At 43.3% G+C, this 25,154-nt stretch overlaps 1 protein-coding gene across 4 annotated transcripts in view; it reads right to left on the reverse strand.

The window, feature by feature from the left end:
* KIF15 (kinesin family member 15) overlaps positions 1-25,154 on the reverse strand; it is a 197,436-nt gene that overhangs the window by 71,945 nt on the left and 100,337 nt on the right. For 2 of the 4 annotated variants that reach the window (XM_056520587.1, XM_056520590.1), the window contains 7 exons: positions 21,894-21,927; positions 20,857-21,043; positions 14,946-15,022; positions 13,963-14,000; positions 8,723-8,820; positions 8,142-8,321; positions 5,298-5,507 (listed from right to left, as the gene is read on the reverse strand). In XM_056520587.1, the coding sequence (XP_056376562.1) occupies positions 5,298-5,507; positions 8,142-8,321; positions 8,723-8,820; positions 13,963-14,000; positions 14,946-15,022; positions 20,857-21,043; positions 21,894-21,927 (824 nt within the window). Of the gene's footprint in view, positions 1-5,297; positions 5,508-8,141; positions 8,322-8,722; positions 8,821-13,962; positions 14,001-14,945; positions 15,023-20,856; positions 21,044-21,893; positions 21,928-22,101; positions 22,172-25,154 lie in introns of those variants that run through there. The other 2 variants (XM_056520588.1, XM_056520589.1) reach the window with 2 other exon arrangements.

Here is a 25,154-nt window from a genome sequence, read left to right on the forward strand (position 1 = left end):
TGGTACGCAAGTCTGGAGAGCCAGAGCGGCAACCACGGAAGCGTCCTCTGGAGGAGAGACGCTTGGCCAAGTTGGAGCAGAGGCGAGCCCTGAGGGGAGCGTCCGTGCCTACCAGAAGACCCAGGGGATGAGTCAGAGAACACACCCCTATTAAGCTTGCAAGAGCAGTAGCATAAGGAGAAGGTGAGCGGGTCCCTCGGAGGGCCAGCGTAGTGGACCTCTCCAAGGCTGTCATCCCAGAACGGGAGACCTGAACCAAGTCGGAGAGGGGATAGTAGGGGGAGCAGTGGTGTAGGCGGAAGAAGTGGGTTCCGCAAAACCGGGCATGGTAGAATTGCAGCCCCTGTAAGAATAATAGGTGACCAGGGCCCTTGCCATTTGTCCAGAAGGAGAAACCGTTCCGGGCTCGGCCATATCCAAAAGGAAACAACCCAGAAACAACCTTGTCCTGGTGTATATATGTCCCCAGTGAAGTAGCAGCTGTGAGGAGCTCTGTACAGCTAAGGAGAGAGAATGAGGGAGACAGAACGCCTAGCTGAAGTGAGGGCTAGAGAAGAGAGGGCCGGCCTAGCTAAGGGTGCTTCTCATTGGCCCTCAAGAAAAAAAAAACTCCTCTGCGCGGGCATAGCGCTGATCGGCAGAGAAAGGGACGGTCCGCATACACAGAAAGAGGAAGAAGGATTCCCGCAGCCGTGAGTGGGCGGGGCTAAAACCCAACCAGAGCACGCGGCCAGAGATAAGAGAATGGGCAGGCTATAATGGCGTCCTCGCATCACAAAGTAAAAACACCGCCGGCAGCCCGCAGTTGCCGACAGGAGAGCAGGGCTGAGTTCTGGCGCGATATAGCCGGAGATAGTGGCCGCGCTTGCTGAGAGCGCAGGAGGAGTTGGCAATGCCGAGATGAAAGTAACTGCCCGAGCAGTGTCGGCGTCTGTGAATAGGCGCCGGAGAGAAGGGAGGCTTAAACCCAGTCCTACACCACTGATATGAAGTCCCCCACTGGTTGAAAGTCCCCCAGTACCTCCCGCCTGAAAGGGGTTCCCCACATGTCAGGGAGACAATAATAAAGAGGAGTGGGCTGAAGTAGGGGGCCTCCAGAGGATGTAGAATCCAAAAACCTGCAAGAAAAGGGAGAAAAATACTCTTTCAGTCTTAGGAACTTACCTAATGAAGTCTTCTTAATGAAGTCTTCAGCCAGCTTTTGTCACCTGCATAATAGTGAGGCGAGCGGGGAGGTAGTGGGACCTGGACCCATGAGGTACAACCCCAGGCGCTGACCGTTGGCAAGAGGGGGTTAACAGTACATCCACGATGCCTGTGCCCCCTCAATCGCAAAAGGGGAAACAGTGAACGCTATGTTCCTGAGTCCCCACCTGAAAACAGGAAAGAAAGAATAATAAAAAACTAACACATCCCTAAACCTAGGAAAATAAAAAATATGAGACCTGGTCTGGAGAGAACTCCAGACCAGTGTCTACCTCCTTAGACACTAAGCTAAAACTGATTAGCTCAGTGGCCTGGAGGCGGGTATATCTTGCTGGGAGGAGCCGACTTTTCTTGTTGCCATAGTGTCAAGCCTCCTAGTGACAGCAGTATATACCATTGTCTGTGTCCCCCAATGGTGCCGATAGAGAAAATTATATTAAAATAAAACTCTCTTAATCTTACTAATATAGCACACGATGGGTAGGTTCACACTGGCGGATTAAATAGTTTGCAGCGAGTTTCCCCACTTTCATTTTGAGCCAAAGGAAATAGCAAACTCACTTTTAAATCCACTCTTGTGAATGTTCTTTAAAGGGGTACTCCACTGGAAAGCATGTTTTTTAAAATCAACTGATGCCAGAAAGTTAAACAGATTTGTAAATTACTTCCATTAAAAAATCTTAACCCTTCCAGTACCTATCAGCTGCTTTATACTACAGAGGAAGTGGCTATCTTTTTTAGTTTCCTTTCTGTCTGACCACAGTGCTCTCTGCTGACACCTCTGTCCATTTTAGGAACTGTCCAGAGAAGGATAGGTTTGCAATGAGGATTTGCTTCTACTTTGGACAGTTCCTGAGACAGACAGAGGTGACAGCAGAGAGCACTGTGGTCAGACAGAAAGGGAAAGAGAAGAGCTTCCTCTGGAGCATATAACAGCTAATAAGTACTGGAAGGATTAAGATTTTTTAATAGAAGTAATTTACAAATCTTTTTAACCTTCTGGCACCAGGTTGATAAAAAAAATTTAAAAAAATAAAAATGTTTTCAAGCGGAGTACCCCTTTGCGGCTGGGTTCACACCTGAGAAGCACAAAAAAATTGCAACCGGAGATTCTGAGCATGGCCAGGACTGCGCAGACATTGCCCATAGATGGCAATGTCTGCAGAGCGAATGTTCAATGTTCTAGCAGAATTTTTTGAGTGGATTTTCCCGATTGACAGTCCACCTCAAAGAATCTGCAGCGTGCACTGTGTAGCGGAAACCCGTTGCCAACAACAGACACCAGAATTTCTGAACAGAACGTCAAAACTGAATTCCACTTGGAAATTCTTTAGTGTGAACCCAGCCAGAGGGTATGTTGGCAAACTGCAGATCTGCTGCAGAAAATGTTTAAGGTTTTTGCACCAAAAAAACGTGTCGTGTCTGGGGTGTTGCAATGGTGAATGAAGGGTCTGGTGGTATTAACCCTTACGTGTCGTGACGCCAGGGTGCGGTTTGCTTAGTATTGGAGGTCCTGCCGCCAACCGGCCCACGAACGGCAGGAATAATAAACGGAATGTCTACAGCAGATTTATGAGATAACTGGAAACTTTTACTTGAACTTTTATGCAACAGTCTTTACAATTAAACAGTTTCTCCTGAGACAACCAGGATGCAGGATCCTCACAGGCTTTGCTGGGACTGGTAGTAATGAGCTTTAACCCCTTAAGGACTCAGGGTTTTTCCGTTTTTGCACTTTCGTTTTTTCCTCCTTACCTTTTAAAAATCATAACCCTTTGAATTTTCCACCTAAAAATCCATATTATGGCTTATTTTTTGCGTCACCAATTCTACTTTGCAGTGACATTAGTCATTTTACCCAAAAATGCACGGCGAAACGGGAAAAAAATCATTGTGCGACAAAATCGAAAAAAAACCCGCAATTTTGTAACTTTTGGGGGCTTCCGTTTCTACGCAGTGCATATTTCGGTAAAAATTACACCTGATCATTATTCTGTAGGTCCATACGGTTAAAATGATACCCTACTTACATAGGTTTGATTTTGTCGCACTTATGGAAAAAATCATAACTACATGCAGGAAAATTTATACGTTTAAAAATGTCATCTTCTGACCCCTATAACTTTTTTATTTTTTCACGTACGGGCCGGTATGAGGACTAATTTTTTGCGCCGTGGTCTGAAGTTTTTATCGGTATGATTTTTGTTTTGATCGGACTTTTTGATCACTTTTTATTCATTTTTTAATGTTATAAAAAGTGACCAAAATATGCTTTTTTGGACTTTGGAATTTTTTTGCGCGTACGCCATTGACCGTACGGCTTAATTAATTATATATTTTTATAGTTCGGACATTTACGCACGCGGCGATACCACATATGTTTATTTATTTATTTTTTTACACTGTTTTATTTTTTTTATGGGAAAAGGGGGGTGATTCAAACTTTTATTAGGGAAGGGGTTAAATGACCTTTATTAACACTTTTTTTTGCAGTGTTATAGGTCCCATAGGGACCTATAACACTGCACACACTGATCGCTCATCCTGATCACAGGCGTGTATTAACACGCCTGTGATCAGCATTATCGGCGCTTGACTGCTCCTGCCTGGATCTCAGGCACGGAGCAGTCATTCGTCGATCGGACACCGAAGAGGCAGGTAAGAGCCCTCCCGGTGTCCGATCAGCTGTTCGGGACGCCGCGATTTCACCGCGGCGGTCCCGAACAGCCCGACTGAGCAGCCGGGATACTTTCAGTTTCGCTTTAGAAGTGGCGGTCAGCTTTGACCGCCGCTTCTAAAGGGTTAATACCGCACATCGCCGCGATCGGCGATGTGTGGTATTAGCCGCGGGTCCCGGCCGTTGATTAGCGCCGGGACTGACGCGATATGATGCGGGATCGCGGCGCGATCGCGCTTCATATCGCGGGAGCCGGCGCAGGACGTAAATATACGTCCTGCGTCGTTAAGGGGTTAAGCAGGCCACTGTGCTACTAATTATAAGATTTGAGTAGGATAGTAGTCACACAGGATTTGTAGGTTGATATTTATAACTCAAGATTTTAGTGGCTGCTGGTTCTTTAGGATTTGGCCTAGATGAGAGGAGATTGAAGATATGCTGATTGTGCTTCCTTAATAGTCCGGAACTAAGCGAGAATTTACAGACTACAGTCCTTTATATAATAGGTGGCTGGACTAAGCTCCTTGGCCAGCAAACCTGTAGGTCCTGAACCTAGTGAACTCTGGTTACATCACATGACCCAGGAAGGTCCTTAAACCTATGTACATCCACAACGGTAGATCACATGACCTGGGAAGGTCCTAAACATTTAGTAGACCTATACATTAAATAATAGACATGTAAATACAATTATATGAGGAGACAAAGGGGCAAGCCCTGCAGGAGAGCCCTGTGGAGATGGAGGGACTCTAGCTGAGGGGACTTAACACAAGGGACAGGACAAGGTCCTGTACCGGGACACCACAAATGTATTTAAAATCAGTTGCAAAAAGCCTGCAAATACATAATATTTTCCCGGTGCCAATGCCCAAGTGCAAACAGTCCCTTTGCAACTATAGCTTATGGACAAGACCATATAAAGCTTTAGTCCAGGTAAAAACATAAAACTTTTTTGTTGGTGCAATAGAGTCCCCTACTTAAAAGTGCTGCTTGATGGTCCAATATCTGTCTTTTTTACACCTGACAAGATGGTCAAAAAAAGATAAAGTGGAAACAATAGATTTCAATGGGATTTACCATTGCCAAAAATCTGCACTGTTTGACTTTTTTTTTTTACATATCAATAGGATAATGCATAATGTTGGAAGAGATAAAAAAAAATGGAAACCTCACGTGTATTAATTTAATCCTTTTTTCCCCCCACTGAATTTAACAGTAAACACAGTAAAATGCCAAAACAGAACCAAAACTGGAAAAAACTGAGCCCACAAATTACAGTTTACTCACATATTACTGCAGTTACTGAACTTATTTATAACCCATTATTTATAATTCATGTTTATTACAAAGCCAAATCATGAAGGGAAAAGACAAGAAACAAGAAAAGAAACAAAAAATAAATAAATATGCCAACCTTAAGTCTGACTCCTTCCGTATGTGCGTCTTTTTGCCTTTCCGATCCTGCAAGATCTACAAGATTTAGTTGTGAAGACCTAATGTTAACAATTTTATTTATCTTTTCCATGGATTCAATGGTAACTGTAAAAACAGCATGCGATCGTGAGGACTCCCTGTTCATTGAAGTGGAGGCAACACGTCTGTTTCGCCAACCAGTAGAAAGAACCTAAAAAAAATAAATAAAAAAAAAACACTATTTATCAATAAGGTTTTTAACTGAAGAAATTATATTTTCCTTCACTATTTGCATAATCATAACATCGTATAATGCTAGATGTTCAAAGAATGATTTTTGTTTGTTTTTTTAAATCGAACATCCAGTGATAGTCCAGCACCAGCATATGTTTCAAATTCCATGGCCAAGGGACTGGCGCAAGGCGAATGTGGTGCCAATCTTCAAAAAGGGCTCTAGGTCTTCACCAGGAAACTATAGACCGGTAAGTTTAACGTGCATTGTGGGTAAATTGTTTGAAGGACTTATAAGGGATTACATACAGGAATACATAGGGGATAATTGTATTATAAGTGATAGCCAGAATGGGTTTACTAAGGATAGAAGTTGTCAAACCAATCTAATTTGCTTTTATGAAGAAGTGAGTAGAAGCCTTGACAGAGGAATGGCTGTGGATATAGTGTTTCTGGATTTTGCTAAAGCATTTGATACTGTCCCTCATAGACGTCTGACAGGTAAGTTAAGGTCTTTGGGTTTGGAAATTTTAGTTTGTAACTGGATTGAACACTGGCTCATGGATCGTACCCAGAGAGTGGTGGTCAATGATTTGTACTCTGATTGGTCCCCGGTTATTAGTGGTGTACCCCAAGGTTCAGTACTGGGCCCGCTGTTGTTTAATTTATTTATCAATGATATAGAGGATGGTATTAACAGCTCTGTTTCTATCTTTGCAGATGACACCAAGCTTTGTAGCACGGTACAGTCTATAGAGGATGTGCATAAGTTACAAGATGACTTGGATAGACTAAGTGTCTGGGCATCCACTTGGCAAATGAGGTTCAATGTGGATAAATGTAAAGTTATGCATCTGGGTACTAATAACCTGCATGCATCGTATGTCTTAGGGGGGATTAAACTGGCAGAGTCACTGGTAGAGAAGGATCTGGGTGTACTTGTAGATCACAGACTACAGAATAGCATGCAATGTCAGGCTGCTGCTTCCAAAGCCGGCAGGATATTGTCATGTATCAAAAGAGGCATGGACTCAAGGGACAGGGACATAATACTCCCCCTTTATAAAGCATTGGTACGGCCTCACCTGGAATATGCTGTTCAGTTTTGGGCACCTGTCCATAAAAGGGACACTGCGGAGTTGGAAAGGGTGCAGAGACGCGCGACTAAACTAATATGGGGCATGGAACATCTTAGCTATGAGGAGCGATTAAAGGAGTTACAATTGTTTAGTCTTGAGAAGAGACGTTTAAGGGGGGATATGATAAACGTATATAAGTATATTAACGGCCCATACAAAAAATATGGAGAAAAACTGTTCCAGGTTAAACCCCCCCAAAGGACGAGGGGGCACTCCCTCCATCTGGAGAAGAAAAAGTTTAGTCTCAAGGGGCGACACGCCTTCTTTACCGTGAGGACTGTGAATTTATGGAACGGTCTACCTCAGGAACTGGTCACAGCAGGAACAATTAACAGCTTTAAAACAGGATTAGATACATTCCTGGAACAAAATAAGATTAATGCTTATGAAGAAATATAAAATCTCATCCCTTCCCCAATATCGCGCCACACCCCTACCCCTTAATTCCCTGGTTGAACTTGATGGACATATGTCTTTTTTCGACCGTACTAACTATGTAACTATGTAACTTCCAAGCCCTGACTGGCAATCTGAGGACTGATTTGCCGGAGGTCCTATAGACTTACATGGGACTTCCAGCAAATACGTATTCAGATCTCGGGGCAAGTCTCAGGCTCAGAAGCTGGTTAGGAATGTTAAAACAAATGCCCTGCCACTAGACCAACATTGGATGCACGCTTTAAATTATACACATTATATATATATATATATATATATATATATACACATATATATATATATATACACACACACACACACACACATATATATACACACACAGACATGGTCATAAATGTTGGCACCCCTGAAATTTTTCTAGAAAATTAAGTATTTCTCCCACAAAAGGATTGCAGTAACACATGTTTTGCTATACACACGTTTATTCCCTTTGTGTGTATTGGTACTAAACCGAAAAAGGGAGGAAAAAAAGCAAATTGGACAAAAATGGGCTGGTCAAAATTATTGGCACCCTTTCAAAATTGTGGAAAAATAAGATTGTTTCAAGCATGTGATGCTCCTTTAAACTAACCTGTGGTAAGTAAAAGGTGTGGGCAATATAAAAAAAAAAAAAATTACACCTGAAAGCAGATAAAAATCCTAGCTACGATATTGCTAGGATATAACTAGCGATTTACATTTGGTTGAAATTTAGGCCTGAGGCCACCGATTCTGAGAACAAGGGGAATGCAGATGTGATTTATTGGTGTGTCCTTTTTTTATTTTTTTCCTGCACAGTGGTCTCCTTAGCCACTCAGCTTTGCAGGGAGGTGTAGACAGCCCATAAGCTTGACTGGAGAGGGGATGCAAGTGCTCTTGCAGTCGGATGGCCAGGACGCTATAATATGGAGAAAAGGCAGCAAGAGGATGAATAAATCAGGTTTATGTAGGTGACTCAACCAGTCTTACAGTCTTTGTAACAGATTTTGTCCTGTTAAAAAAAAAAAAAAAGTGTCAAACTCTCCTTATAAACATACCTGATATGCCTCAGCTGCAGAGGTCACAACCTGTTCCACGGCTCCCACAACAAAGACCCCCTTCTTAATATGCTCTCTGAGACATAAGCCCGCTGATGCAGATTCCAGTAAGTCAAATATCTGCTCATTGTAGATTTCAATAAATGAGCATTTACATAAAAAGCTTTTCCCATCACCAGCCTAAAAAGCATAAAACCATTATGAAAACATTGCTCAGAAGTCAAACAAATGTAACATTATCTTTGTTATTAGAAAAAACAGAAAGTATTAACTTTTCATTGCTTTAAGGGTTTCTCTCATAAAGAGCCACTTTGTAGTTCTGCCCCACTTTAGACATTCTTCTATTACATGGACAGTCGTTAATTTGCATGGCTACCATGTAATGCCACCCTTCCCCTGCAGAGGCTGATTGTTGGCAATGGTTGCTTTCAGAAAATTCAACCCCATTTATCTTCATCTTCCAATAAATAAGTAAAATAATGTCACATTACCAGAATGTGAATGGTGTAGTACTACCAGGGAGGGTCTATTACACCAGTACATCCACTACATAAATAAACCTTATATAAATGTATACATGCCTTTTCTTTTTCCCGATTGATTAGAAAAAACAAATATTCAAAACTCCGAGGAATAACGCCTCTGAGGTTATGAGTAAAGTTGTCAGAGTCAGATGGCCCTAAAAGAGGAAGACATACATTTAGCTATATTTAATAATAAACAACAAAAGGAGATTTTTTAACACTTACCGTAAAATCTCTTTCTCGAAGGATCCATTGGGGGACACAGATAGTGGGGTGTATCTTGCTGTCTCTAGGAGGTGTGACACTATGGTGATAAAAAAAAAAGTCAGCTCCTCCCAGCAGGATACACCCGCCTTCAGGCTCTGAGCTAGTCAGTTTAAGTTTCAGAGCAATAGGAGGAGACCAATAGGTCAATGAAAAACCCAAAACTGTCCGAGAACCCGAAGAAAAAAAACATAACTGAACACACCCGCGGACAGAGAACCAAGGAAAAACCGTAAAAAGGGCGGGAGCTGTGTCCCCCAATGGATCCTTCGAGAAAGAGATTTTACGGTAAGTGTTAAAAAATCTCCTTTTCTCTATCGGCTCCATTGGGGGACAGACAGTGGGACGTACCAAAGCCGTCCCTTGGGTGGGCAGATAAGTAATCAGGCAGACGGCTGATCAACTGCCGCCTGCAACACCTTACGCCCCAGGGTAGCATCAGCCGATGCGAAAGTATGAACCCGGTAAAACCTCGAAAAAGTGTGCAAAGACGAACAGGTAGCCGCCTTGCAAATCTGCGAGGCCGAGGCTCTATTCTGGAGAGCCCAGGATGCCCCAATCGAACTTGTGGAATGAGCCACAAGCCTGAAAGGAGGAATTTTCCCCTTGCAGCGATAGGCTTCTGAAATGGCAGACCGAATCCACCTAGAAATGGTGGCCTTGGAAGCAGGTTGTCCCTTGCGACGACCTTCCGTAAGGACAAAAAAGGAATCACACTGACGAAACGAAGAAGTGATGGAGAGAGAAGACCGAACAGCCCGAACCACGTCCAGCTTGTGTAGTAAGCGCTCCTTAGGATGAGAAGGAGACGGGCAAAATGACGGGAGGACAATATCCTCATTGAGATGAAATGCCGAGACCACCTTAGGTAAAAAGGAAGGATCTGGCCGGAAAACAACCTTGTCCTGGTGGATCACCAGAAACGGAGAACGGCAGGAAAGGGCTGCCAATTCAGAAACCCTCCGGATGGAGGCGATAGCCACCAGAAACGCCACTTTCCAAGAAAGAAGGTGGACAGACACCTCTCTAAGGGGCTCAAAGGGTGCACCCTGGAGGGCACTCAGAACCAAATTCAAGTCCCAAGGAGGAGAGGGAGACCGATAAGGAGGAACAGCCTGCGCCACTCCTTGCAGGAAGGTCCGGACATGAGGATTAGAAGCCAGGGGCCGCTGGAAAAGAACAGTAAGGGCCGAAACCGGAACCTTAAGGGAACTGAGACAACCCCAGTTCCAACACCGACTGCAAAAAGGAGAAAAGACGGGGAACAGAGAAGGTCACCGGGGAGAAGTCCTGTGCTTCACACCAACGTAAATAAGACCTCCAAGTACGGTGGTAAATCCTTGCAGAGGAGGGCTTACGAGCCTTTAGCATGGTGCGAATGACTTGGGAAGAGAACCCGCGGGCCCTCAAAACCGCGGTCTCAACCGCCACGCCGTCAAATGCAGTAAATTGGAGAAAAAGAGGAGCCTGAGAGAGCAGGTCCGGACGGAGCGGAAGGCGCAGTGGAGCGTCGTCCAGGAGCCTGACTACGTCGGCGTACCACGACCTTCGGGGCCAATCTTGAGCTACCAGAATGGCGGGGACGCCCTCTGCCTTGAGCTTCCTCAGCACCCTGGGAAGAAGCGGAAGAGGAGGGAACAGATAGGGTAGGGCAAACCCCGCCCAAGGAATCACTAGGGCCTCCACGGCCAGAACCTGAGGGTCCCGGGACTTGGACACAAACGGAAGGATCTTCCGATTGTGCCGGGACGCAAAGAGGTCCACGTCCAGAATGCCCCAGAGGTCGCAGAGTTGCACGAAGACCTCTGGATGTAGAGACCACTCGCCGGGGTTGGGTGAGGACCGACTGAGGAAGTCCGCTTCCCAGTTGAGCACCCCCGGGATGTGAATCGCCGAAATGGCCGGAACCTTGCTCTCCGTCCAGGAGAGAATCTTGGTCACCTCGGCCATGGCTGCCGAGCTGCGAGTGCCGCCCTGACGATTTATGTAGATGTCAGGGGGGAGCGGGACCCACGAGGGGAACGCTAACGTCTATCTGAAGACTCATTGGAAGAGTCAGGCGAGGCCTCCCTAGGCCGCTTGTGAGAGCGTGAAGTATGTGGAGACAAGGAGCGAGCCCTTCCAAAGGTCCTGTGCAGGGAAGACCCCTTTAAGGTGGACACCACTTCCCGGGAGGCCTCAGCCACCGAGCGGGAGACTTGGGTCAAGTCAGCCATATACTGGGTCAGGGAAGAAACCCAGGCTGGGGGAGCGGCTATATCCACCGGCCCCGAAGGGGCATCAGGGGGTCTGGGGGAGCAGTGGAGCAGGCAGGGCAAGTGGGCTCAGCAGAGCCAGACATCTTGGTATTACAGTGCTTACAGAGATAGTAAGTCACTGAAGTTCCCGGTCTCTGTTTAGAGGGAGGAACAGCTCTGGGTACGGACATAATGTGAGAAAAGAAGGGAGATAGGAACTGTCTCACCCTAGTCTGTGTTCCCTGTCAGCTGCAGTGAGGAAACTCCCTCTGTGCAGCTAGAGAGTGAGACAGGCCAACCAATAGGAAGAGAGGGGCGTGCCTGAAGCAAGGCACTAACTAACTTACCACTTTCCGCTGAAATTCGCGCCCACGGCGCTGATTGGAGGCTGCTTTGCGCCTCAGCGCTCCGAGCCCTGTGGGCGAGGTACAGACCGCCGAAGAGAAACTGTCGGCCATTTGTGCACTCGGGGGAATAGAGCGGGCGGCCAACGCCGGCAGAGACTGCTGGGGAAAAGAAAGAAGTCGGCGCTGAAGTGCCCGGCTCATAGCAGCGCCGCGGCTGTCAGCTGCGAATAAGGCGCTGCCGGCAAGCGCCGCGGCCGTCAGCCGTGAATAAGGCGCTGCCGGCAAAGCAAAAGTAAGCCGGCGCTGAGAGCGCCTGGGACAGCGCCGCGGCTGACAGCCGCACATAAGGCGCTGCGTGAAGTACCCCGATATACACACACGCACACATAAGTGCCAGAATAAGGCGCTGTGACATAGTCGCACCAAGCACACACACACACACACACATATAAGTGAAGTGTCCCATATATGATGTCCGCCACTGCTCCCCCAAAAATAAAGTGCAGCCCCTATAAGCTAGCCCCAAAAAAAACTGAAGTGGACCAAAACAGGGGGTCTCCAGATGCTGAGAGTCTGTACCTATGGAAAAAAAGGGCGGGGGGGGGGGGGGGGGGGGGGGTGGGAGTACTTACCTCAGTCAGAAGAACTTACCTACTGGAGTCTTCAGTGAAGTCTTCAGTCAGCTTTAGTTACCTGCATCACGCCTGTCTGCTATGCGCGAGCGAGGCGAGCAGGGAAATAGGGGGACCCGGACCCGTGAGGTACCACCCAAGCGCTGACCGTTGGCGAGGGGGGGTTAACAGCGCATATATGCAATGTCTGTGCCCCCACACTCGAAATGGGGAAACCGCAGTCCCGGAGTCCCCACCTGAAAACAGAAAAGGAATTTAAAAAAATAACACGTCCCTAACTAACAAAAAATCAGAAGACCTGGTCTGGAGCAACCCAGACCACGTCCACCTCCTTTAGACACTAAGCTTAAACTGACTAGCTCAGAGCCTGAAGGCGGGTGTATCCTGCTGGGAGGAGCTGACTTTTTTTTTTATCACCATAGTGTCCCACCTCCTAGAGACAGCAAGATACACCCCACTGTCTGTGTCCCCCAATGGAGCCGATAGAGAAATAACATTACTTTTAGTGTCTGAATAAACACAGGTCACAGCTTTTTTAAAAAGTCATATTTTCATTGTTTCCTTATATTGTCCTATGCATGCGTAATGGGTTGGCTGGAGGGTATATTGTGTGTTTTACTCAATGTTTTACATTGAACACCAGAAGGAGGGGTCAAAATGATCATTTATCCGACTCAAACAGCTCATAAGGCCACAATGGCAACCTCTATTACCCCCCCCCCCCCCCCTTTAAAACTTAGCTTTTATTAAAGAAATTACAAATACGTAGAAAAATATTATCAAAGGTGAGCTGTTAAAATAACGTCACGTACATCATGCCACAATATTGTATTGTATTGGAAAACAGACTTTAATATCCTAATTTGGTTTACAATACAGACTATGTACTGCTTCCCAATAATGGGTGTAGGTGCAGACTACTATACTGATATTTGGGCGCTTTATTAAAAAAAAAAAATAAAATAAAGAGACTGAAGCCCTGACTACATGTTTCTTCCAGCCGGAATGTCATCAGGTACTAGTCCTTGTCCTTCATGGCATGGATTATCATGGGCAAGTAGCTGCATGCAAGCCTTACATCACCAAACACAATGCCAAGTGGTGGATGAAATGGTGTAAAGGAGTCTGGTGTTAAAGAAATGTCCCACACAGAGCCCTGAACTCAGCCTTTTTTGGATCAACTAGAATAGAGATTATGATCCAGGCCCTCTCAATGGAACATAAGTCTGACCTCACAAATTTCCAAAGCCACACTTCAAATGTTGGTTTCTAACATTTTTCAACCTAGGAGCCAAATCTATCCAGTTGAAATAGATATTAAGAAAATATTATAAAAAATTGTGTCCTGGTATGTTTTCAAGATATTTTTAAGCTATATTGTCTAGCCTTACACAGAAGGAGAACCAGACAGCCTGATTTCTGTAATGGGGAGGAGAGAGTCGCCATTACAATTAGGCCATATATATATATTTATGGGCTATGTGTATACACAGCTAGCTATCAAGACTCTGATATATAGACTTATATAGACTGTATATAGACTTATAACTCGAGGTCCCCTGTACACTTTCATTGCTTCTACTGGCCAAACAGCACAAAATGTTTAATGGAATTTAAATGTACTTTTAATATGTACTAAGCTGTAGTGCTGCATACTCCGATGGCAGATCTGCTTTATGAGGAACCTACCCTTATATTACTTCCATTACTCTCAAACGTCAAAAATAATAAATTTCATAATACAGTACAACCTGAGCTTGTCAATCATAGATTACTATACGGATTAAACACATGGCAAATAAACAACCCCTTCTTACCGAGCATAGTGAATGTCTTCCCTGATCCAGTCTGGCCACTAAAAGAAAAAAGGTATAATATCAATTTGCTGAAAATATAAGTAATAGCATTGTGATTTTGTATCATTTGACAGAACATAACCTACCTCAAAATGAACTCTACAACATTTGGTCTTTATTCCATTCATAGTGTAACTCTATACACATGGCACAGCCACGTGCTGCTGGCTTTGTGACAGAACCACTGCATGGTGCTGTAGTACAGGACTGTAACAGCATCTTATACAACAATCCACATTGTCCTGTTACAAGAAGGCAGACACTTCCACAACACACACAAAACTACTGCAACCCTACTGCTTTTCTACTGTCAGTCTATGGAAGTGACTGTAGTTAGAAAGCTTGTCCTAAAAGCATGGACTGTAACATGGTGCGGTTCTACCTCCACAGCTCAACATTTAGTTATAGGAAATGCCTCCAAGATTTATTTTACTATGCCTTATTATGCTAAGCTGTTCAGTAAATTTTTCTTAAATGTTACCAATGTCTATTAAACTAAATAAAATGTCTACTAATGTATCCCTGCAGAGGTCAGAGTCTGTAAGAAACTTTTGGAAAACTCAAAACTGGTTAGCGAAGAGAAAAAAAAAGGGTCAGCACTGAACTTGTCCAGTATACAAGCGGTCCTTCAGACAGCCAGTCCTATATCAATCCAAAGTGAACTAAAGACCACAGCATCAAACTGCAAACTCTGGATAAAGTGCAAAAAGGAGCTAAAATTTCTTGGTTCCCAAGAAGCGACATTTCGGCCAAATACTAGTCTATCAACCATGCTTGATAAAGGCTATATCGTGACCGAAATGTCGCTTTTTGTGAAGCCAATACATTTTAGCTCCTTTTTGCACTTTATCCGGAGTATACAGTTTGATGCTGTGGTCTTTTGTTCACATTTAAAAACTGGTTAGGTCACAGCAGTGTTGCAGCTTATGAAGAAATGGACTTACTAAGCAAAGATGGTTCCATTGTAGCCATTCATACAAGACTCCACAATGTTCTTTGCCACACTTGAGAATACAGATTCCTGGAAGAAAAAAAAAAAAAAAAAAGATTACCAGGGCATAAGTGACCATAAGAGTGCTTTAAACCAACAGATTTGAAGCTGTGTTCTGTCATTTAATTTACATTAAACAATGCAGCATAAAATCTGCAGCTTCAAATCCTGCGCGTCAAATATGAGGATAATGTATGCAGGAATACACTGTAAATGGGTATTCTCATCTTGGACGTTTATTGCAACCTCACATAAATGTCTAAAATTAAGATAGAAAAAAATCGTTGCACTCACCACGTTTTGAAGGTTGAAGTAAAGCAGGTTTTATTCATGTGTGCTGTATACAGGTAGAGAGGAAGGGAGGAGGGAGCGGACATCAGCTCCGTGGAGCTGATCAAAAGCGACGAATCGTTTCGCAGGAAGTCTGCTTGTTCACGCTGCTGGGAAGAGGATCGGCTCTGACATATATGCAGTGCCGATGACCCGGTGCCTGTTGATGACATCAGTGGACTAATGCGTCAAGGGGTGTGTGTGATGTGTATGTGAGAAGGTGATTAGGTGAGTGGGGGGAGGAGAAAAGAAGCTGCAGCTCGTGACACCGGTGGGCGCGGCGGAGGATGCAATACAATCAAGTGAAATCCAAAGCCTGGAAAATTCTGAGTTTAGTTAGTATCTGTGCAAACCAGAATTGGCGATGAGCTAAATATACTGGTATGCTATGCGCGCAATGCTATTTTAAGCGGTGCGCGTGTCATGGCTAGAGTATCAGCACGGCTGGCAATCAATAAAAGAAGAACAGTTGCGCATTATTGCATGCTCTAAATTTGGGAAGGAATATAGAACATCTATTTAACCTATAACAAGCAACCTAGAACACTTCATAGGCAAGGCAAGGGAGATAAAAAAAAAAAAAATCAAGGAACATATGAGGAGAAAAGAAAAAAATGCTTAGACTATGTAATGAAGATTAAAACTTTAAACACAAGCATTGAGTTCGTTTGTGTCATTGAGACCTAGTCCTTCAGTCGCTCTCAGTTTGGAGATCCAAACAGCTTCTTTCTGGCGTAAGGTGTTGTCTTTAGTGTTTCCTGGAAAGGGGTATGTGACTCGCTCAATGCCTAGGAACCTCAGGCAGGTTGAGTCGCTGGCATGTACGTTCCCGATATGTTCTGCCAATTTGGGTACTCCGGTACCCAATTATGATAGGCGTAGATGTTCTCTGAACCTTGTAAAGAGATTTCTGATCGTGGAGTCTACGTAGAAGAGTCCGCAGAGGCAGATAATTATGCATATCACAAAATCAGTTCTGCAAGTTATTAAATCTTTGACGTGTATATTGACTCCTCCAATACTGTAATTTGCTCCTGTGAGAAGTTGAGGGCAGTACGAGTAATGACCGCACTTGTGGTTACCAGATGGGGAGGAGGCCGAGATCCAATCGTTGTTATGGATGCTGGAGGAGAATTTACTACGGACTAAATGGTCTTTAATGGTTTTATTTTCCTGTAGGCAAAGATGGGTTTGTTTTTGGCTGTGTCTCGAAGGTCGGGATCCTCCTCTAGCAGATGCCAATGTTTTAGGATAGTTTTTTTTTTAAAAGGGTCAGTATTACTGTGTTTAAACGAGAAGACAAAGCATTTTTGTGCAACAGGACGGGGATCAACAGTGGTCTTGTTGATCAAAGAAAGACGTGGCTTTTTTTCTATACGTCTTCGGGCAGCCTCAGTGACTTGTTTAGGGTATTTTCTTTTATTCAGATGGTTAGTGAGTTGATCCGCTTGCTCCTGGAAGGTTGCGGAGTCGCTGTTTATTTTTTTAAGACGTAGTAACTGGCTGTACGGCAAATCTGCTTTCGTGTGGTCCAGGTGAAAGCTGTCCTGATGCAAATATAGCATTGGAGAAGACCGCTTTCTGTAACCCTTAGTTACCATTACCACCTGGTTTTGGTCTATAGAGAATAAGACATCCAGAAATGTTATTTCTTTGTGATGGAAATGAATAGGTGAAGTGCATGTTCATATTGTTAACTCCGTTTAGTTCAGAAACAAATGAGTTGAAAGTTTCTTCAATATTGTCCCAAATCCCAAAGATGTAATCTTCATACCTGCGATACAATTTTATATATCTGATATATTTGTTAGCAGGGGAGTAGATATATCTGGCTTCTAGTGTGGCTAAGTATATATTAGCCAGAGTGCAGGAAACGGGGGTGCCCATGGCAGTCCCTGTACATTGTTTATACCATACCCCGTCGAACTGAAAATTGTTATTATTAAGGATGAAATAAATTGCTTCCGTGACAAAGTCACAGTATAGTTCGGACTTTCCAGCAGCTATTAAGAACTCTCTTACTGCGTTTGCCCCAAGTTCCTGGGGGATCTTAGAATACAAGGATTCCACGTCAATAGTACCCAACTAATATGAATTCTCTATTGGTATGTCCTGTAGCAAATTGAGGAAGGCGTCGGTGTCTTTTAGATAAGATGGAATCTCTGGGAGAAGCGGGCGTAGTAGCCAATCTAGATATTGTGAGAGAAACTCAGTAAACCATCCGTTACCCGAAATTATCGGGCGTCCAGGAGGTTGTTCCAGGGACTTGTGTATTTTCAGTAGGCAACACCATTGCGGTTTACGGGGGAGGGGGGGGGGGGGGGTATTAGGAGTGAGCTTCTCTGCAGTCTTATTGGAGATAAGACCATTTTCCACCTGATGTCTCAAAAAGGTTCTCAAATTTGCTAGGACTTTTTGGGTAGGATCGTGAGTGATTTTAACGTATGTCCTGGTATCAGAGAGTTGTTTCAAGGCTTCAACCTGGTACTGTTTAGACAGGATGACCACATTGTTGCCTTTATTGGCTTTCTTGACCACGATATCTGGTCTTTTTTTGAGCCATTGTAGAGCTCTCTTTTCTTTAGCTGTTAGATTGTGTGGGGGGTTCGGGTATACTAGAGCTTTCATATCTCTAATTACTGCATCACAAAATTTTTCTAAGTCACTACCACTGGCAATTGGTGGTGTGAAGGTGGATTTTTTTCCTCCTTTAAACATTTATAGAGTCACAGTGGAATCTTCATCTGTGGTATTCATGTCAGGGTCCTGTATACTCAGGAGGAGTTCTAGATTCTTAGTGTCTGAAGGATTCTGTGCAAAATGGGCGCTGAAGCCAAGTGGGCCTAGAATGGCAGGGTACTCTCCTTCTTTAGTCTGTTCTGTGTTAGAGTTTTTTCCCCAAAACATTTTGTGTAGATTAATTTTCCTTATGTTCTTGTGTAGGTCAATTTCAAAGCCCGGCCAGTCGAAAGAGGTGGAAATACAGTAATTTAAGCCTTTGTTTAATAAAGATAGGCAATGATTGTCCAGCGGGACTTTTGATAAATTGATTACTGTATTTTCCTCTATGTTCTCCATGTCACTGTCTTTCTTTTTGTTCCCGTCCTGGTGTCTCTTGCCCCCTCTTCGGGTCATCCTCCTAAAGGGGCTTCTGTAGGGTTTGCGGAAGGTTTTTCTGTTTGCTTAGTTTGGGGTTGTCTCTTCTGGGATGTAGGTTTCGGATTTTTTCTATTGTCCGATGAACTCGTGTCCGATTCAGTTGTCCAGTAATCTCTACTGACCTTCTTCCTCCTTGAAACAGGTGCTTTCCTCCTTGGGTTCTTGATAGAGTTTTTCCAAGAGAAGATTTTGTCCTGTTCGATGTCCTGGCGGTCGCGGAGAAACTTGTCCCTTTTCCTTTCTTTTAGGTCTTTTTGTAAGGTAACGAGATTGTTATAATTTTTTTGTAGCAGCTGTTTGTATTCCGTGTCCTTTAATCTTAACTCCAGTTCCTGTTTGATTTTTGCTAATTCCATTGTAGTTTTTTCATACTCTTTCAGTTTAAAAAAAAAAAAAAAACTATCCTAAAACATTGGCATCTGCTAGAGGAGGATCCGGACCTGCGAGATACAGCCAAAAACAAACCCATCTTTGCCTACAGGAAAAATAAAACCATTAAAGACCATTTAGTCCGTAACAAATTCTCCTTCAGCATCCATAACAACGATTGGATCTCAGCCTCCTCCCCATCTGGTAACCTCAAGTGCGGTCATTGCTCGTACTGCCCTCAACTTCTCACAGGAGCAAATTACAGTATTGGAGGAGTCAATATACAAGTCAAAGATTTAATAACTTGCAGAAATGATTTTGTGATATACATAATTATCTGCCCCCGCGGACTCTTCTACATAGGCTCCACGATCAGAAATCTCTTTACAAGGTTCAGAGAGCATCTACGCCTATCAAAATTGGGTACCGGAGTACCCAAATTGGCAGAACATATCAGGGACGTACATGCCAGCGACTCAACCTGCCTGAAGTTCCTAGGCATTGAGCGAGTCACATACCCCTTTCCAGGAAAAACTAAAGACAACACCTTACGCCAGAAAGAAGCTGTTTGGATCTCCAAACTGAGAGCGACTGAAGGACTAGGTCTCAATGACAAAAACGAACTCAATGCTTGTGTTTAAAGTTTTAATTTTCATTACATAGTCTAACCATTTTTTTCTTTTCTCCTCATATGTTCCTTGATTTTTTTTTTTTGTCTCCCTTCCCTTGCCTATGAATTGTTCTTGCACGTATTTGCTTGTTCTAGGTTAAATAGATGTTCTGTATTCCTTCCCAAATTTAGAGCGTGCAATAATGCGCAACTGTTCTCCATTTATTGATTGCCAGCCGTGCTGATACTCTAGCCATGACACGCACACCGCTTAAAATAGCATTGCGCGCATAGCATACCGGTATATTTAGCTCATCGCCAATTCTGGTTTGCACAGATACTAAACTCAGAATTTTCCAGGCTTTGGATTTCACTTGATTGTATTGCATCCTCAGCCGCGCCCACCGGTGTCACGAGCTGCAGCTTCTTTCCTCCTCCCCCCACTCACCTAATCACCTTCTCACATACACCTTGACGCATTAGTCCACTGATGTCATCAACAGGCACCGGCGCACTCCTTCCCGGGTCATCAGCACTGCATATATAAGTCAGAGCTGATCCTCTTCCCAGCAGCGTGAACAAGCAGACTTCCTGCAAAACGATTTGTCGCTTTTGATCAGCTCCACGGAGCTGATGTCCGCTCCCTCCTCCCTTCCTCTCTACCTGTATGTACAGCACGCATGAATAAAACCTGCTTTACTTCAACCTTCAAAACGTGGTGAGTGCAACGATTCTTTTCTATCTTCATTTTTGTATGGATATCTCTCGCTTTTCTCCTCGTGAGCACCGCCATGTATCTTGATAACAAGAGCTCTCTGGCCTGCTTGTAGTGGTGGCCAGAGGTAAGTATAACTTCAACTGACTTTAATGGGGCCTGCGGCTCCTGTGGTTACGCATCTATCAGACATTTATTTCCAATGAATTTGCCAGAAACACCTCTTTAACACAAATAAGAAAACCTCTTTAAAGTGCTTATCCAGCCTGTAAAAACTGACTGTGCTCTGGAAAAGTAAATAATATTAGTTCGGTGGGGGTCTGACTCTTAGCATTCCACAGATCAGCTGTTCGGAGGGGGATTTAAAAAATAAAACTAAAAAAGGAATATACAAAGTTGCCAAGAATAAATACATCCCTTTTTTTTGCAAATTTTACAGTAGAGTCAATCAGCCTGGATCTTAATGTATGAATATATTTGGAGAAGGCTATGTTACATCAACAGGGTCAATATTGGCAATTTCATCACTTTAGATAAGAAAAGTGCTGCTTGCAGACAAAACAATGTAGATCCTAAGTGAACCCCAATGAGGCAGCTATCCAAGACTAAGCACAGTTTTTTTTTTTTTTTTTTAGAAGTGCAGAAACCACTAAATGCATTGACAATAAACCCTACACTGACCTGAGTTGCATCCATATTTGCCACATGATCAAAGGTAAAGGTTTTGGGCTCAGGTTTAGAGTGTAGACGGATTGTCTTCGGATTCAGCACAGAGAGGCATAGTCCCTGATCACCATCACCTCCACCCAGACTTCCATCTACAGGAGGCCGAATCCGCACAAAAACTTTGATGGCATCACCTTCAGAGCTGTATAGTGAAGGGAAAAAAATTGTGGTTAACGGAGATTGTTTATAATAATATCCATATACTGTACTAAGGCAAGCAAACAAGAAGAATGCTGTATTCACAACCACCATGGACCAGGTGGCAGAAGCTGGATTAGATCTTACATACGAGTGAGGCAGCACACTGTTCGTGTAGGACAAATCTAATGAGCCATGAAGTCACAGAATATAACATGTTTTATAGTTCTACATTTTCCAATTTATTCAAGAAGAGCCTTGTGCTGCTGAAAACTAGGAACATATCTAGAGATGAGCGAACTTACAGTAAATTTGATTTGTCACGAACTTCTCGGCTCGGCAGTTGATGACTTTTCCTGCATAAATTAGTTCAGCTTTCAGGTGCTCCAGTGGGCTGGAAAAGGAGGATACAGTCTTAGGAAAGAGTCTCCTAGGAATGTATCCACCTTTTCCAGCCCACCGGAGCACCTGAATGCTGAACTGATTTATGCAGGATAAGTCATCAACTGCCGAGCCGGGAAGTTCGTGACGAATCGAATTTACTCTAAGTTCGCTCATCTCTAAACATATCTCTAGCACCTTGTGGTTGATACAGAGTAGGATATTTTCCATCCAGGAACAAGGACGTTGAATATTGAAAATGTTTTACCTAAATGAAGATCCAGCTTTAAATTATGATGTACTATATATGCTCTGGGTTTGATATTGTGGTCAGCTATTTATTTGTATTGATATATACAGCATCACATACAGTATGGGTGAAAACACCCCCCCCCCCCAAGTAGCCCACAAAAACAGTACAAACCACTGATACTGATATTTTACAATAATGCATACAATTCAAAAACAAATACCTTGGTAAACATGTGGTAACATCAAGTGGGTCACCTAAAAAAAGAAAAATACATTTAGAAGCTTTATTTTCTTTGGGCATTTCCAAAGAAATTCTCCCTTGAATATCTACTGATCTACAATGTTTTTGCACAGATTTAGGACCCTCTCACTAGGCCTTGTGCTAAAATAACATTTCCCCCGGGGCATTGAGAACCTCTGGCCACCTACATTTTCCAGGCTGATCAAGACTGCTAGGACCCATTTGAACATCTCTGTACAGACTGGCTGTCTACTGAGGGTCCCCATCCAACCTGACAGAACTTGAGATGATCTGCAGAGAAGAATGGCAGAAAATAACCAAATCGGGTGTGTAAACCTTGTGGCATCATCCCCAAGAAGACTGGAATCAATGCCAAAGGTGCTTCAACTGAGTAAAGGGCCTGAAATTATTTAATTTTAACACAAAGCCGCAACATAATAAAATGTGAAAAAAGTAGAAGTCCAGCTAATGCTGGGCGGTATACCGGTCATACCGAAATTTTTGTCCTGCACGATATGAATTTTTCCCCATACCGCAATACCAGTTCGGCCCCTCCCCACACAAGCGCTACCCTCCTCGTCTTCTTGTATGTTGCGGCCGCCGGCGGTGACACTCTATACTGTACACTGTATCCCTATGTCTGGGCTGCAAAAGATAAACAAAATAAACTTTAACTCACCTTCCACCGTCGGTCCGGACCGGCTTCCTGGGGACGGGAACGTCTGGGAGCAGTCAGCCTATCTCTGGCCACAGCGATGTTCCGCCTAGTCCGGTGATAGGTTGAGCCCACTGTCATGTAAGAAGCCGGCCGGCTTCTTAGAGGACAGTGGGCTCAGCCTATCACCGCCCGAGGCGGAACATCGCTGCGGCAGGTGATAGGCTGACGGCTCTCCAACGTTCCCGTCCCCAGGAAGAGCGTGAGGCCAACGTAGGAAGGCGAGTTAAAAGGTTATTTTGTTTACCTTTTGCAGCCCGGGCATAGGGATACATACAGGAGGACGAGGAGACAGCAGAGCTCAGTATAAATAGACAGCAGAGTTCTATATATATATATATATATATATATATATATATATATATATATATATATATATACATACAGCAGAGTTCAGTATATATCATATATAGACAGCAGAGCTCGGTTTATATGTAATTCCATATATAGACAGCAGAGCTCGGTTTATATGTAATTCCATATATAGACAGCAGAGCTCGGTATATATGTTATTCCATGTATAGACAGCAGAGCTCGGTATATATGTTATTCCATGTATAGACAGCAGAGCTCGGTTTATATGTAATTCCATATATAGACAGCAGAGCTCGGTATATATGTTATTCCATGTATAGACAGCAGAGCTCGGTATATATGTTATTCCATGTATAGACAGCAGAGCTCGGTATATATGTTATTCCATGTATAGACAGCAGAGCTCGGTTTATATGTAATTCCATATATAGACAGCAGAGCTCAGTATATAGGTTATTCCATGTGTAGACAGCAGAGCTCAGTATATATTCTATATACACAGCAAAGCTCGGTCTATATGTTTATATATGACAGCAGAGTTCAGTATATATCATATATAGACAGCAGAGCTCGGTATATATGTAATTCCATATATAGACAGCAGAGCTCAGTATATACGTAATTCCATATATAGACAGCAGAGCTCAGTATATACGTTATTCCATGTATAGACAGCAGAGCTCAGTATATACGTTATTCCATGTATAGACAGCAGAGCTCAGTATATACGTTATTCCATATATAGACAGCAGAGCTCAGTATATACGTTATTCCATGTATAGACAGCAGAGCTCGGTATATATGTTATTCCATGTATAGACAGCAGAGCTCGGTTTATATGTAATTCCATATATAGACAGCAGAGCTCAGTATATAGGTTATTCCATGTGTAGACAGCAGAGCTCAGTATATATTCTATATACACAGCAAAGCTCGGTCTATATGTTTATAAATGACAGCAGAGTTCAGTATATATCATATATAGACAGCAGAGCTCGGTATATATGTAATTCCATATATAGACAGCAGAGCTCAGTATATACGTAATTCCATATATAGACAGCAGAGCTCAGTATATACGTTATTCCATATATAGACAGCAGAGCTCAGTATATACGTTATTCCATATATAGACAGCAGAGCTCAGTATATACGTTATTCCATGTATAGACAGCAGAGCTCAGTATATACGTTATTCCATGTATAGACAGCAGAGCTCAGTATATACGTAATTCCATGTATAGACATCAGAGCTCAGTATATACACGTTAATCCATGTATAGACAGCAGAGCTCAGTATATACACGTTATTCCATGTATAGACAGCAGAGCTCAGTATATACGTAATTCCATGTATAGACAGCAGAGCTCAGTATATACGTAATTCCATGTATAGACAGCAGAGCTCAGTATATACGTAATTCCATGTATAGACAGCAGAGCTCAGTATATACGTAATTCCATGTATAGACAGCAGAGCTCAGTATATACACGTTATTCCATATATAGACAGCAGAGCTCAGTATATACACGTTATTCCATATATAGACAGCAGAGCTCAGTATATACACGTTATTCCATATATAGACAGCAGAGCTCAGTATATACACGTTATTCCATATATAGACAGCAGAGCTCAGTATATACACGTTATTCCATGTATAGACAGCAGAGCTCAGTATATACACGTTATTCCATGTATAGACAGCAGAGCTCAGTATATACACGTTATTCCATGTATAGACAGCAGAGCTCAGTATATACACGTTATTCCATGTATAGACAGCAGAGCTCAGTATATACACGTTATTCCATGTATAGACAGCAGAGCTCAGTATATACACGTTATTCCATGTATAGACAGCAGAGCTCAGTATATACACGTTATTCCATGTATAGACAGCAGAGCTCAGTATATACACGTTATTCCATGTATAGACAGCAGAGCTCAGTATATACACGTTATTCCATGTATAGACAGCAGAGCTCAGTATATACGTTATTCCATGTATAGACAGCAGAGCTCAGTATATACGTTATTCCATGTATAGACAGCAGAGCTCAGTATATACGTTATTCCATGTATAGACAGCAGAGCTCAGTATATACGTTATTCCATGTATAGACAGCAGAGCTCAGTATATACGTTATTCCATGTATAGACAGCAGAGCTCAGTATATACGTTATTCCATGTATAGACAGCAGAGCTC

This window comes from Hyla sarda, chromosome 5 (assembly GCF_029499605.1).
Source record: "Hyla sarda isolate aHylSar1 chromosome 5, aHylSar1.hap1, whole genome shotgun sequence".
Classification (NCBI taxonomy): domain Eukaryota; kingdom Metazoa; phylum Chordata; class Amphibia; order Anura; family Hylidae; genus Hyla; species Hyla sarda.